General features: G+C 39.9%; 1 protein-coding gene across 2 annotated transcripts in view; it reads right to left on the bottom strand.

Moving 5' to 3' along the window:
- Positions 1-251: 251 nt before the first annotated feature.
- The window catches only part of LOC124776980, a 65,785-nt gene continuing 50,828 nt past the window's right edge, over positions 252-15,208 (bottom strand). Inside the window, exons 5-10 of one of the 2 annotated variants that reach the window (XM_047252221.1) lie at positions 11,215-11,325; positions 10,838-10,942; positions 4,423-4,560; positions 4,169-4,315; positions 2,451-2,642; positions 252-375 (exon numbers count right to left, since the gene is read on the bottom strand). In XM_047252221.1, coding sequence (XP_047108177.1) covers positions 367-375; positions 2,451-2,642; positions 4,169-4,315; positions 4,423-4,560; positions 10,838-10,942; positions 11,215-11,325 — 702 coding nt within the window. In that variant the 3' untranslated portion in view covers positions 252-366. Of the gene's footprint in view, positions 1,131-2,450; positions 2,643-4,168; positions 4,316-4,422; positions 4,561-10,837; positions 10,943-11,214; positions 11,326-15,208 lie in introns of both variants that reach the window. The other variant, XM_047252220.1, reaches the window with a different exon arrangement.

Here is a 15,208-nt window from a genome sequence, read left to right on the forward strand (position 1 = left end):
CTCATCGTAGTTGCTTCTCAGTAACATCTTGGTTCTATACATAAACCGTGTGTGTGTGCGCGCGCGAGCACGTGCACGCGCAGGGAGGGGGAGGGGGGGGGGGGGGGAGGATGCACCTTTGATAAAGTAGTACTTTGTCTTAAATGTGAGTACTGTGCTCTCTTGGCCTTGTAATTATTACTTTTAGCAGATAATTGAGATTATTCCTGTAAGAATCACTTAAATAACTTAGAAGGAAAGGACACCATAAATGTGGTAGGTAACAGAGTTTTATTTCCTCACAGAAAAACAATAATGGAAAGTGTGTCACAATGATGGCATAACAAGGAATTTCTTATTGGGGCCAGCAGAATCCTTGCATCCTCTTCAAGTTTCCTATGGCAGACATACAAAGTCAGTTTCAATCAAATTTCTCTCTTGATTTCGTTAAGTCTAAAACAGAAGAATATACATTTTAAAGTGCATTTGGACATACCTAGTGATATTCAAGCCTAAGCAAGGCAGCTACAAATTGTTTGGTTTCAGAGACATAATGACAGATCAGGAAAGTTGATGTTATGGACCTGATTGTAGGACAGTGCGGTTTTAAATTAGATGTTCTGAAAGAAAATGTGCAAGTGATACCATACATACAAAATTTTCCCCCGTTTTATCTTATGTGATGGGAGATGGGTACTATTTAGTTTTACAGTTACACAACATCTCTCTGTGCAACTGCTGAAGACACACACCACATGCTTGGGTTTATCGTCAAACTTTTCACGACCAAAATGATAATTCAATTCCTTCTGGGAGATATTATATTATTGATAATGCTAAGAAGATAAACTTAAGGGTGCATTATAACAGCACATATTAAATAATCCTGCTTAAACCAAACCCTTGAGTTTGTAAACATCAGTTCAAGGTAAAAAAATTCACTGGTAATTAAAATAAGCTGCAAAATACAGATATTGTAAATCTTGAGATATCATATATTTCTGGAACTCTTATGTCAATCCACAAGTTGGTGTCATAATTATGAATCAGTTCAACAAATGAAGCAGCACTGATTATGCAGTAACACGTTCACCTCCACAGCCAACAGCAGGAAGTGTATGTCAATATTACCAGTCTGCCAAAAATATGCCCTGTCAAACATGAAATATATAAACATTAGAATGTGGCACTAAGCAGTGGAATCAATGTCAGCTGATTTATGCCCTTGACTTCAAGGGCCCTGATTTGGGGATATATTTCTAAAGTATCCGTTTTGAGTTCTAAATATGACTCACAACAAAGCAATATTTCAATGTTACATTAGACGATATGTTACGAGAGCCAAAATCATTCATAGCATCGTTTCTAAAGGCTCCTGCACAACTTTTAAAGATGGGCATTAAACACAATGATTAGAAGTATTCAGCTAACATCTATTTTCCAAATGTGACAATTTTACAGGGGGTCTTTAAGAGAATATCTTGAAGTTTCTGTTCTTCTCAACACATTGATAACTAGAGAATGTAAACTTTCAGCTTTGTTTCATCCTCTCATTTTTCATTACTATTACTTAAAAAAATGTCTGAAGAAAAATTTTGGTTACATTACATATTTTGCAATACTTCCTGCAAACTAAAAGTTCATTTAAAATATTTTTAGTTAACAATGTAACAAATACATAATATCTGACCATCGTAATATGACTTCATATGGTGAACACGAGTACAATCTATGGAGCTAAGGTTTTTGGTCATAATTTTGGATAGTTTTCTGGTAAATATCTTTTGTACCAGTACTGCTATCCAATGTTAATGATGAACACTCAAAAGGTATTTCCCTTGAAGTGTTTGGATAAGAAGATTTAACTGTAAAAGATTGAGCTGCAAAGATTAAACATCTTTATTAACAATGATGATGGCCATGAAAACCAAAACTCCTTTGTAAAACCTATTGATACACATTATTTTGTGTAACTTTAACTGCCTTCCTCCAGTTTTTTAATGTGTATCTAATAGTACCTTTAGTTTCAGGATTGATTACTATTTCCATACATTGAGGAAAACAAGTAACCTGTAATCATTTTGTTCACTGATCAAATAGTTCTCAGAAAACAAAATAATATTTTGTTTGAGAACAGGTGCCATTTTAGGAAATTCCAACAGATATTTAAATTATGTTGTTCTTGGCATATTAAATTATAGTCTTATGAGCATACTGCTGCCAAAAAACATTTAGGTGACTTAAATAACAGTATCTCCAACACTATAATTATATGAAAGCTTCTCCCTTGAACAACATATTAAATTCAGAATTTAGAAATTATATGATATTGCCTGGAATGCTTATAATCTTCCCCAAAATTTAAAGCACTTGATGTAAATAGAAATGCTTTCTTTGTATAATTGTATCTGCTACAGCTCCACAATGGCACGTTCCTCATCAGTACTCATTTCTTCAACTATTGTGCTTACACTGATTCCACTCCGTGAGTACAGAAGCAGGTGGACATCATAATTCTCCTGCACAACTCGTTCTTTAAGTCGTCTACATTCCCAGGATCTAATGTCCCAACTGCCAAGATAACCAAGCCTTGTCAATTGTGGGCAAGTATCCAGTAGCAGTTCTGCACTCTTTCTTGTCAGTTCCACGTATCCCAGAAGTAGCTGTAAAAAAGCAATTCTCGTATTTAGTTACAACTGCAACACTTTCCCACACATATATAGATACAGACATTTACAATTTGGCTGTTACCAGGAATGAAATTCAACACAAAAATGTTTTACACACACACCTTTCTTCACTTAGAGAGAGAGAGAGAGAGAGAGAGAGAGAGAGAGAGAGAGAAGAACTGTTATGTACTCCATTTTCTTAGAATTTGGTGACACAAAAACAAGTAGTTCTCCGCTGTAAGGTGAAGCAAAGCAAAGCAATGCACTGTTTTAGATGATTCTGAAATCAAAGCAATGCACTGTTTTAGATGATTCTGAATTTACAACATGATCAAAAGTGTCATTGTTTTGTAAAAATAGTTTGACAGAGATTGAACCAAGTCTGTTAAAAATCTTGTGATTACAACCACAGTCAGTGGTGTGTGGGATGATGATGGCAAAACGCTTGCTGGTAGAACTGTGTTAAATGAGCTCATCTGTGGCAGACTCTCGATCAGGCATTTCTCCGTACTCTGACTAGCTCAAGGTCAGGCCAATAATCCATCCCTCCAGTTCATAAGATGACATGTAGTGTGGCCAATCTTAAGAGTGCTGTGATGTGACTCCTCTCCCATGTTATGGTGAAATAAGCTAAATTATCATTTAAGAATGTTAAGTTCCTGCATACAGTTGCAATCCTATGTCACACATATTCATCAGGACATTTACAAGAATCCTGACATTAACAGGTGTGAAATCCATTTGCATAATAAACAGGAGTGAACTCATGATTAGTTGCCCTGTAACTGCAAAATGTATCCTTGCCACTAGACAGAGTTAGTTTTGTTGGCCTGAGCTTTTCACTACTGCTAATGAAGTTCTTTAAAAAAATCATAGTCATTATCATATGTTAGGAGATATCATGCAGTATTATTAACGGTTTCCACAGAAAAACTGCCTCTTTTGTATTAAGAAAGCTTACTTGCAAGCAGTTTCATTTTTTTAAACTCAAAAACCTGTCCGATTCTTGTTTAACATCCTACAAATCTTTGTTTCAGCTATTCTTAACTTGACCTTTCTTACATGTAACAGCTGCATTGACTGCAGTTTAGTCCAATGATTCACATTGTTTTCAAACCAAAGAATGGCTTTAATTAAACTGCTGACTTGCCAAACCACAAAAAATTACAGAATTATATGTATACCATATGCTCACTGCAATATTTTTTAAGCCTCTCTGTTGAATCTCAGAAGAGCAATTCCATTTTCCACAGCCAACTGTTTACCCACAATATTTTCTTCTCAATTTCATCTTCTTCTCGTGAAGCACTGTTTCATTACCACATGTACACTGAATGCAGGCATCATTCTCACTCATACAGTGGTGACCTCATACTTCTCTTCTGCTGCAATTCCTCCATTTTGTTCTTCATAGAATAGCACTGAGATTAAAACTGTTAAACCATGTTATTATTATGGGTGAATATTAACTACAAACAGAATAATAACATAACGCTGTGTGTGTTTACAACAATACTCACTGTCTTCAAGTAAGTCATTGGATTTCGCCGCAGCCACAAGGAAAAGATGGAATCTGTGAGATCCCTTATGCGAACAATGTCAATATGGGTAACATTCTGGGACCTAAGAAGCACTGATCCACACTCCAAGGAGACGGGACAGGTAACCTAGAAAAAAGAAATAAAATCATCTGAAAACTTAAAATTCACAGGAACCAATATACGAGAATTTGCAACAATTCAATTCAGAGCATGCCAATATCAAAAGTCATGACCTTAATATCTTTAAGTTTTGGAAATATAGGGCTGACACGTATAGTACAAGCCCTTAGTGGCTCTGCAGTAACTGTTAGCTTTTCAAGCAGTGGGCAACACTGTGCTACTAATCCCAAATCAACACCACCACTGGCAAGCTGAAACAGCAACACAAATTAATAAAATAAAAATTAGGTGTATAAAATAATGGAAATTCCATTACAAATCAACACTATTTTCTAGTAAAAAGAACATAGAAAAATATAGTAACCTTTCATACAACAAACTGAAATTGGAGTAAAATTTGGTAACTACTGCAAAAATTAAATGAAATTTAGTGGTTATTGAAACTTTTCACTCACCAAACACTTAAAGGCTTCATAAAATACAAATGAAAACCAGTACATTGTAATGTATGGAAGAAGAAAACAAAGAAAAGTCTTACTTCATCTTGACAAAAAAACACCAAAATTATCAGCAAAAACTGAAAGAATTTTCAATCTTTGGGGGCACATCCGGCTCTTTTATTCACAGGAAACAAGAAGATAAGAGGAAAAACGGCTGTACAAATCACAGAATGTTACAGTAACTGGCTTGGAAAGGAAGGAAGAAAGGAATGAATTCTACCAGTTGATAGAGAAATCCTAAGTACAGAATGAATTCTGGCCTGAGTTGGTGCTCATATGTGAACGAGGTGTGCTTGCTTGTGTGTATGAATGGTGTGTGTTTCTCCTATGCTGATGAAGGCTGTGGCCGAAAGCTTTGTGCAAGTGTCTCTTAATTGGGGCTGTGTCTTCTTTACAGTGAGTAGCAATCTGCCTTTTCCTACATTGTTGATATTCCTACTTGGAGTTCCCACTGTTTCTTTAAATATCTACTGCTACACTAAAGAGGGATATGATCTTGGGTGAGTAAGTGCAATCAGTACTAGCAAGGAATGGTACCCAACTGTTGTCATGCACACTCTGAATCTGTACAGTGTGTTGAATAGCCAATATTGAAATATACATACCATGCAAATTAGGGCTGCTATGGACAAGAAACACAGGAGTTGTGAGCTGCCAAATATAGACTATGAGTAAATGTAAACAGAGGAATCCTCAGGCAGATCAGTCCAAACACAGCTGAATACTGTAATGGACAAGCAAACACACTCAGTAATGTTTAAGTGATGAATATAAACATTGGGGGCGTGATTTTTGAATATGTTCTATATCGTTACTCCTCAGGTCTAAGTATTTATTTCTCAACATAGCCACCAGAATGATGAACACTTTTCTTTCAACAAGATACCAGTTTGTTACTATTGTCACTGTAGAATGACTGACTTTGTTAATGGAACCACAACCTCAGCTCTGCTTGCACTGCTTCATAAAAATCAAAGTGAAGTCCTCGAAGCTTTTCTTTAAGTTTTAGAAACAGTTGGGGTCAAGTCAGAACTATACGGAGGATGATCGATGACAGTGACCTCAAGCCACCAGATTGTTGTATATGTTGCATTGCTCATGTGTGGTCTAGCATTGTCATGCTGAAGGAGAGGGTACTCCATGTGTTGACAAACTCTTCAAATTTGAAACTCTATTACAGCACACTGTTTCCCACACACCAACATAGTTATGTTACATACTGCCACATTACTCTCTACAATCCAAAGCCCTTTTAGTGGCAGAGGTTTACAAATATGTAGACATGAGGAATAAATCTGTAGAATGTGAATAAATGTTTGCTTTATTTATAAAACTCTACAAGCTCTCACAAGATAAATTCAGAGGCATTACTTTTCAAAACGCCCTCACACATTTTGCACCGAGGGCAGTTCAAGTGCAGTAGACATAAAGATCGGTAAGTTATCCATGGGCTAGGAATAAACAGCTTTCACAGTGAGCACACTGAATGAAGGTAAGCTGAATGAAGGTAAGCTGAACACAATCTCCTTTGAAACATTCTTCTTCTAAACCACTCTCAAAACAATATTCGGAGGGCAACTGAAATGATTCTAGATGATCCTTGGGATAACCACATTTGAAGAAAGCATATTAGATCAATTGTTTCTATCTATTTGTCGAAAATTTTAAGTGCACAAAAGACTGAATGTAAATAAATAGTACACTTTACCACACTTTACCTGTGGTTAAGAACACTACCACATCTGTGATGTATCATACCACACTTTTGAATGGATACAAAAAGAAAATACCCACTGGTTGAACAAATTCAGTACACTTTGCAGGGATCAGCTTCTTGTGAAATTAAATAACTACTGGAACTGCCTCATTGTATAGAGCATCATCTTTATTTGCTGCCCAAGAATCAACCAAAAGAAGAATTCACTGCTGCCCTGCAAATCTGGCCATAACAACTGTTCAAGCAACACTGTCAAGTCCCTTTTTGTCATGCTTGGTGATTTGCCAGTATATGCTTTCACACTGGAAAATTTAAGTGTCACACCTGCTAGAAATTTCCCAATAGGTTCCATGACAAGTACCTACATGTATGGCAGAACTACAATAACAGACATTATCATGTGTGAATATGTGATTGCTGCAAGTGAACCTATGATACCAAAAATCATGTTTGCTCCCTTAACAGCAAAGGCTCTCCCTGAATGTAACACTTTAGCAAATCTTGTTTGATCTGCATTAATTATCTACAATTGTGTAAAATTATGCTTGTCAATGAAATGATTTACTTCCATAACACACTGCACAGCTTTCTTTTCTATATCAGTGGCTTCACCAATAAATCTGCTATCAGGTTTACACATGATCATGCGAGAAACAATTTAATTTTTTCCTCTTGGACTACTGCTTGTGCTTTACAAGACATTGCTCAGGCTCGCCCAGATTCGTAGGATTCAGTTGTTGTATAATTCCACGTTACTTTCATAGTTCAATGATTGATCATATGTATCTTGTTATTTAGTCTTGTAGCACCTTGCTGTTTCTGCCATGTCATTTCAGTGTCTTTTCAAAGTTTTGTGAAACTGTCTTCTTCTTCTTCTTCTTTTTTAACCCCCCCCCCCCCCCCCCCCCCCCGTGTGCCATTATGGTAGTGAATTTGACACTATAAGGACATGTCAAGGCCTACTCCTGGAGGGCACTACTGTGGAGAATCATTTCCTCTTGGCTACTTTGTCCAGATTTTGTAAGTATCAGTCACCTGTCCTTCAGGAAATTATTTTGTTCAGATCGGTGCTGGATACTATGAGGAACCACTACTCTCATCACTGCCTTGTAATGCTGGACCACTTTCTGAAGTCAGCTCATTTTCTAGTTATACTGAAGGGTCATCCCAAAAGTCACTTTTGATATTATCTTCATCAGTGGCTTCTTCATCTACCACAACAGTTCTATACTCTTCGACAACAAAGTTTTCTAATCTGTTCAAAAACTATGCAATCTATTCTAGTAGGCCTTTCCTCCAAAATACTGCAGAAATCCTCTAACAACTTAATGACCAAACCTGGTTTCATTGTCCTTGCACTCCATACTTCCTTTCCTTTCACTTACAATGGTCCATAGCACATCAAATTGCACCAAATATCTTTACTAACAGTGGAAACACCAGGCTAGAATATCAATATTATTATGGAAAGAATAGATTGCTACTCACCATAAAGATGGCTCGACGAGTTGCAGACAAACACAACGAGAAGACTGTTACACTATAGCTTTCGGCCAAAGTCTTCTTGACCAAAGAAAGCACACGCATATTCACACAAGCAAGTGCACCTCGTGCATACGTGGCCACTGCCAATGGTAGCTCTGACTGGATTGCAACTGTCACTTGAATAGCAATTTGGAATGGGGCAGGAGAGTGGGATATGGATGGGGGACAGAAGATCGCTGTCTGGTGGGGCTTGCAGGGACTCGAGACTGCCAGGTGCAGCACAGGGAGGTGGGGTACGGGGGATAAAATGGGGAAGGGAAAAGGAGATGAGCAGGGGAGGGGAAAAAAGGGTGGCACACTATGAAGATAAGGGAATGTGAAAAGGGAGGAGATTAAAGGATGAGGGGGCAGAAATTGTTGGGTGGAAGGTGTGCTGGGATAACTTTGGAAGTGGAGAATGTGCTATTAGGATAACTCTCATCTGCACAGTTCAGAAAAGCTGGTGGTGTTGGGGAGATCCAGATGGCCTCGGTTGTGAAGCAGCCATTGAAATAAAGTATGTTATGTTCAACACATGTTGCGCCACGGGGTGGTCCACTCTGCTCTTGGCCGCACTTTGGCAGTGGCCATTTATCCTGTTGGACAGCTGTTTCGTACTCATACTAATATAAAAATCTGTGCAATGGTTGCAGCAGAGCTGGTATACGACATGGCTGCTTTCACAGGTGGTACGACCTTTGATGGGGTAAGATAAGTTTGTGAAAGGACTGGAATAGGACCTGCTGGGTGGGTGGATTGAACAGGCTTGCACCTGGGGCTTCCACAGGTATATGATCCCTGTGGCAAGGGGGTTGGGATTGGGAGTGGCATAGAGACAAACTAGTATGTTGTAGAGGTTGGGTGGATGATGGAACACCACTTTAGGAGGGGTCAGAAGGATGTCCCTCATTTCAGACTATGATGATAGATAATCAAAGCCCTGATGAAGAATGTGGTTCAATTGCTCCAGTCTGATGTGGTATTGGATGATAAAGGGGCACTCTTTTGCAGCTTGCTCTTAAGGGTGAAGGGAGGATTGGGGATGTGTGGGATAATGGCACGGGAAATCTGTTTGCGAACTTGGTCCTGGGTATAGCGATTGCCTGTGAAGGCCTTGGTGGGACCTTTAGGATACTGGGCAAGGGATTTCCTGTCACTGCAGATACACTGTCCCCAGGTGGCAAAGGGCTTTTCTGATGTGGAAGGGATGGCAGCTGTCCAAACTACCAACCACCGCCAAACTGTGGTCAAGAGAAATTGGACCACCCTGTGGCACAACATGCAGTTGAACATAAAATGCTTGATTTCAATGGTGCTTCACAATCTGGACCATAACGATCCTCGCTGGGACAGGTGACACAGTTGTTTGGTCCCTTTAAACACACAATCCTAATCATCATCGTCTGGATGATCCCCTCCACCACCAACTTTTCTGAACTGTGCAAACAGGAATTATCTTTGCAGCACATCCTCAACTCCCAAAATCATCCTGTTCTAAACCTACAGAACCTATTGTCCGCACACCCCCACACAACAGTTTGCAGCCCCTCCGTCCCTATCACCTCCTCACTTTTCACATTTCCTCATTCCATTTATGTGCTGCCCTCTGCCAATGTGCCCAACTGTTGTCCTTTCCCCTCCTCTCCTTTCCCACTCTCCCCTCCCCATCTTCCAACACTGTGTCTGGCAGCTGGCAGTCTATTTCTCTATGACCCACCAGACAGTGCTCTTCTCCCTCCCAATCTATATCCTGCTATCCCTACCACTACTCCCACTCACTCCAAATTGCTATTCACATGACAGTTGTATTCCAGCTGGAGCTGCCGGTGCGATCATGTGTGCACGAGGTGTGCTTTCTTTAGTAAAGAAGGCGTTGGTCGAAAGCTATAATGTGTAACAGTCTTTTTGTTATGCCTGTCTGCAGCTCATCGAGTCATCTTTATGGTCAGTCACAATCTATCCTTTTCCTAATATTGTCAATGGTCTTTTCTTATGTTCTGAAACACAAGTAAACTGGTCTTGTTCAAAAGTTGGTGACAACTACGGGTACCAAACGCCAGTGTGCCTACTCCAGAGTAAGACTTTGTATTTGGGGTCATTATAAAGTAGGTATGACACCAAACAGTGAAGGGATTACAGGACACATGTCTAGGATTGCAATGGCTATGAAAGTGTAATGCAATACTTACAGATTGTAAGGGGAATACTAAGGGAACTTAAATGTGGAAGTCTGAAACAAAAATGACATTCTCATGAAACCCCACTAAATGATTTTAGAGGACCAGTGTTCATGGAAGACTGCACAAAAATTATGCTACCTTCACTGTATATCTTACATAGGAACAGTGAAAATTAGGTAAGAGAGAGTAGGGCATGTATAGCCATTATTATCCACTGTTCTGTACATCAATGGAATAGGACAGAAAAGAGGTCAAAATTGTGTGAACTACCATCCACTATATGAGAGCTTGAAGAGTATACATGGAGATGAAGGACAGTTAAGTGTTATCTGTAATCTAATATTAGGTTTTAAATTGTTACAATAGTCTGAAATTTATGTAACACACACACACACACACACACACACACACACACACACACACAGAGAGAGAGAGAGAGAGAGAGAGAGAGAGAGAGAGAGAGAGAGAGAGAGAAAGTGGGGGGGTGGGGGGGTGGGTAGAGGGAAGAAGCCTCTAGAATTATTATTTATGTTTATCCTAAAGATCTAACAGCATGCATTAATGTAGAACATATACTCCATTAAAATAATTTTAAAGTGTATCTTACCTGCAGTTCAACAAGCTGAGAGAAATGCTTCATTCCTGCTGTAATGTCTTCAGCAAGAATATTTTCAAGTGTTAATGTGCGTACTTTCTCAAATGCATTCCAAACCTGTGATTGATAGAGCATAAATAATTTAAAAAGCGAGAAAGGTTACATTTAAAAAATGTAAACAAAAAATGTGGTAGATCAGAATTTTATTATTAATATGATAATGGGTAATAGTGAAAGGAGTATAAATGACTGCATGATGAAAAACAATCACTCTCCATATAGCATAGGCATACAAATCTCCCTCCCCCCTCCCCCACATACATACACCGTACACATGAACATAGATTTGGGGGGGGGGGGGGGGTAAACACATATGCAAGTATACTTACTTGATATTCCACACGTCGTTCAAACTCTGAGCCCAGGAACAAGTTTTCCAGGTTTGGGCAGCAGTTTGCAATTACTTTCAATTTTACATTTGAAGGGCCTCTGTAAAATACCTGGAAAAAACGGTAATATTAATTAACAAATCCATCTCCTGTTTCCGTTGCAAACCTCAACATTTGCAGTATATAAAGGAAAATATACATGCTGTTACTTTGAATTATTTAAGAATATAGGAGATGACACCTAAAGGCAGAAGTGCTGCGTTGTTGACAGATACACACACAAAAGGTACAGAGCTTTACTTGGCTAGTTTTTGGAATGGAATTCCTTTCTCAAGCGGTAAGAGAAACACACACACACACTATTTGGTGGTGGGACAGTGAGTTACCTTAGGTTTAGGCCAGCGAGGTTACGGAAGCAAAGGATAAAGGATGTGCTGTAAGGATAGCTCCCATCTGCACAGCTCAGAAAAGCTGGTGGTGGGGGGGAGGATCCAGATGGCACAGATTGTGAAGCGGCCACTGAAATATCGCATGCTGTTCTCTGCTGCATGTTGTGCCACTGGGTGGTCCACCTGGTTTTTTGCAACAATTTGACGATGGCTGTCCATTGGTTGCAGCAGAACTGGCGTATAACATGGTTGCTTTCACATGTGGCCCAGCCTCTGATGGAGTAGGATAAGCCTGTGACGGGACTAGAGTAGGAGGTGCTGGGTGGGTGGATATGGCAGGTCTTCCCCAAGGGTATGATCCTTGTGGCAGGGGACTGGGTATGGGAGTGGAATAGGGATGGACTAGGATGCTGTAGAGGTTGGATGGGTGGCAGAATACCACTTAGGTATGGGATGGGAGTATCTTGGCTAGGATGTCCCTCATTTCAGGGCACGATGATAGATAATCAAAGCATTGACGAAGGACATGGTTCAGTCGTTTCAGTCCCGGGTGACATTGGGTGAGAAGGGCAGTCGCTTCTTTGTGGTTGGTGCTTGGGATGGATGTGAGGATCAGTTGTGCGTGGAGATATGGCATGGGAGATCTTTTGTGTAGAAGAACTGGGAGGTTTGCCTGTCTGCGAAGATTTTGCGATGCCTTCAGCATACTGGTCGAGGGAGTTCCCATCACTGCAGATGAATCTGGCACTGTTGGCGAGGCTGCATGGGAGGGATTTTTTTGTGTGGAAGGGTTGGCTACTGTCAAACTGCAGGTACTGTTGGTGATTGGTGGGTTTGACACGGACTGAGGTGTGGATGGAGCCACTGAGAGGAGAAGATCAACCTCTAGGAAGGCGGCACGTTGGGTGGAGGAGGACCAGGTGAAGTGGATGGGAGAGAAGGTGTTGAGATTACGGAGGAATGAGGATAAGCTGTCCTGGCCTAGGGTCCAAATTAGAAAGATGTCATCAATAAAGTTTGGGGTTTTGGAAAGCTAGGAATGTTTATTTTAGGTGGCCCATGTGGTTGGCACGTGAGGGTGACAAGCGGGTGCCCATGGCTGTGCACAAATTTGTTTGTATAATTTCCCTTCAAAGGTTAAGCTATTAACTCAACTCTCTTGAATAACCCAACTCTCTTGAATTGTTTGAGCGTTCATTCCCATCTTATTAAAAATAGTGCTCTTATTTAAAATGTTTCACGTGGTTAAAGCCACCAATCACATGAAAGGTACAAAACCGTACCGTATTTATTCGAATCTAAGCCGCACCTGAAAAAGAGACTCAAAATAAAAGAAAGAAAAAAAAAAAAAATCCCGAATCTAAGCCGCACCTGAAATTTGAGACTCGAAATTCAAGGGGAGAGAAAAGTTTTAGGCTGCACCTCCAAATCGAAACAAAGTTGGTCCATTGTAATATGAGACACAATTTAGGTCGAATGAATGACGATACAGCTACAGTAGTTTGGTTCGAGTCGTAAGCTTAGCAGTTAAGCTTTACCAGGTAGCCATTGCTATGCGTCAGGCGCTCTGTCCGTATTTATACGGGTACTCTTCCTTTTTCATGTGCTTCATCTGGTTTGAATCGATTGCTTATTTTCCTTTGATCTGATAAGTGCGTCTTCTTTGTTATAGGTGTTTACGTCGCTCTAAGCTGAAAATGCATTACTATACTGTGTCATGCATTGTTTGTCGCATTCTGATAGTGCGTGTTTACGGCCTGTCGCCGCTCGCGGCATGGCTTGCTTTTGTGTGCACTACCACCGCTTATAATTAAAAAAGAGAGAGGAATCGTCTCATTAGCGAAACAATGGCAAGAGACTGCTATTTGTTGTTACTTACACTGCTGCTTTCTTTGATAATGATCAACAAGAACCAAATAATAGACTGCGTATCATAGAACATGTTCTGAACGAGAGTTAGGCGAAAATTTTTCACCGTTTGAAAATCTTTGCGGCCGCTTCTTTAGTACATCACATTCTGCACAGAAATTAGTCATCTTAGATTTAAAAATCTAATCAGTTGCTTGCTTCATTTCTGACTGTATCACTATTAGGCATAAGAATAATACGAATATAAACATGACATGATACGTATATTCTTCCGCGTTTGCTGTTCTACATCTACATCTACATTCATACTCCGCAAGCCACCTGACGGTGTGTGGCGGAGGGTACCTTGAGTACCTCTATCGGTTCTCCCTTCTATTCCAGTCTCGTATTGTTCGCGGAAAGAAGGATTGTCGGTATGCTTCTGTGTGGGCTCTAATCTCTCTGATTTTATCATCAGGGTCTCTTCGCGAGATATACGTTGGAGGAAGCAATATACTGCTTGACTCTTCGGTGAAGGGATGTTCTCGAAACTTTAACAAAAGCCCGTACCGAGCTACTGAGCGTCTCTCCTGCAGAGTCTTCCACTGGAGTTTATCTATCATCTCCGTAACACTTCCACGATTACTAAATGATCCTGTAACGAAGCGCGCTGCTCTCCGTTGGATCTTCTCTATCTCTTCTATCAACCCTATCTGGTACGGATCCCACACTGCTGAGCAGTATTCAAGCAGTGGGCGAACAAGCGTACTGTAACCTACTTCCTTTGTTTTCGGATTGCATTTCCTTAGGATTCTTCCAATGAATCTCAGTCTGGGATCTGCTTTACCAACGATCAACTTTATATGATCATTCCATTTTAAATCACTCATAATGCGTACTCCCAGATAATTTATGGAATTAACTGCTTCCAGTTGCTGACCTGCTATATTGTAGCTAAATGATAAGGGATCTATCTTTCTATGTATTCACAACACATTACACTTGTCTACATTGAGATTCAATCGCCATTCCCTGCACCATGTGTCAATTCGCTGCAGATCCTCCTGCATTTCAATACAATTTTCCAATGTTACAACCTCTCGATATACCACAGCATTGTCCGCAAAAAGCCTCAGTGAACTTCCAATGTCATCCACAAGGTTATTTATGTATATTGTGAATAGCAACGGTCCTACGACACTTCCCCGCGGCACACCTGAAATCACTCTTACTTCAGAAGACTTCTCTCCATTGAGAATGACATGCTGCGTTATATGCTGATATTCATTGGGAAATTTCTGTTATGGTGAAATAGCATTGTGAAGGTAAGTGAGGACTGAAGTAGTGTCAGGTCGAAATGTGGATTAATAAACAGTTAGTACAAGTGTTGTTTGTCAAAATAACTAAATATTAACCCTGTCAATCCCAACTTAAAAAGTGCAGTGTAATCGAGCTGCACAAAAATTAAAACAGGGCCATTGGATCGGTACTGGGCACACCGTCACAGGTCTTAATGTTCCATCGAATGTGAGTCCTTCACATCCAACCAAATGACATCTGAATGCCTCAATTAAATCTGCGACCACTAATAACCATTGAAATGTAGCAAGAGGTGGTGGAAGATTACAGTGCCCACGCACATACTTAAGCAATTACCCATTTGCTCTTTTTGGGCAAAAAAATAAGAAACAAAAATCAGCCACAGCAAAAAAGAAAAAAAGACACTACAGCTGTTGTCTCACTCTAGTTTCGTAGTT

This window comes from Schistocerca piceifrons, chromosome 2, assembly GCF_021461385.2.
Source record: "Schistocerca piceifrons isolate TAMUIC-IGC-003096 chromosome 2, iqSchPice1.1, whole genome shotgun sequence".
Taxonomy (NCBI): Eukaryota; Metazoa; Arthropoda; class Insecta; order Orthoptera; family Acrididae; genus Schistocerca; species Schistocerca piceifrons.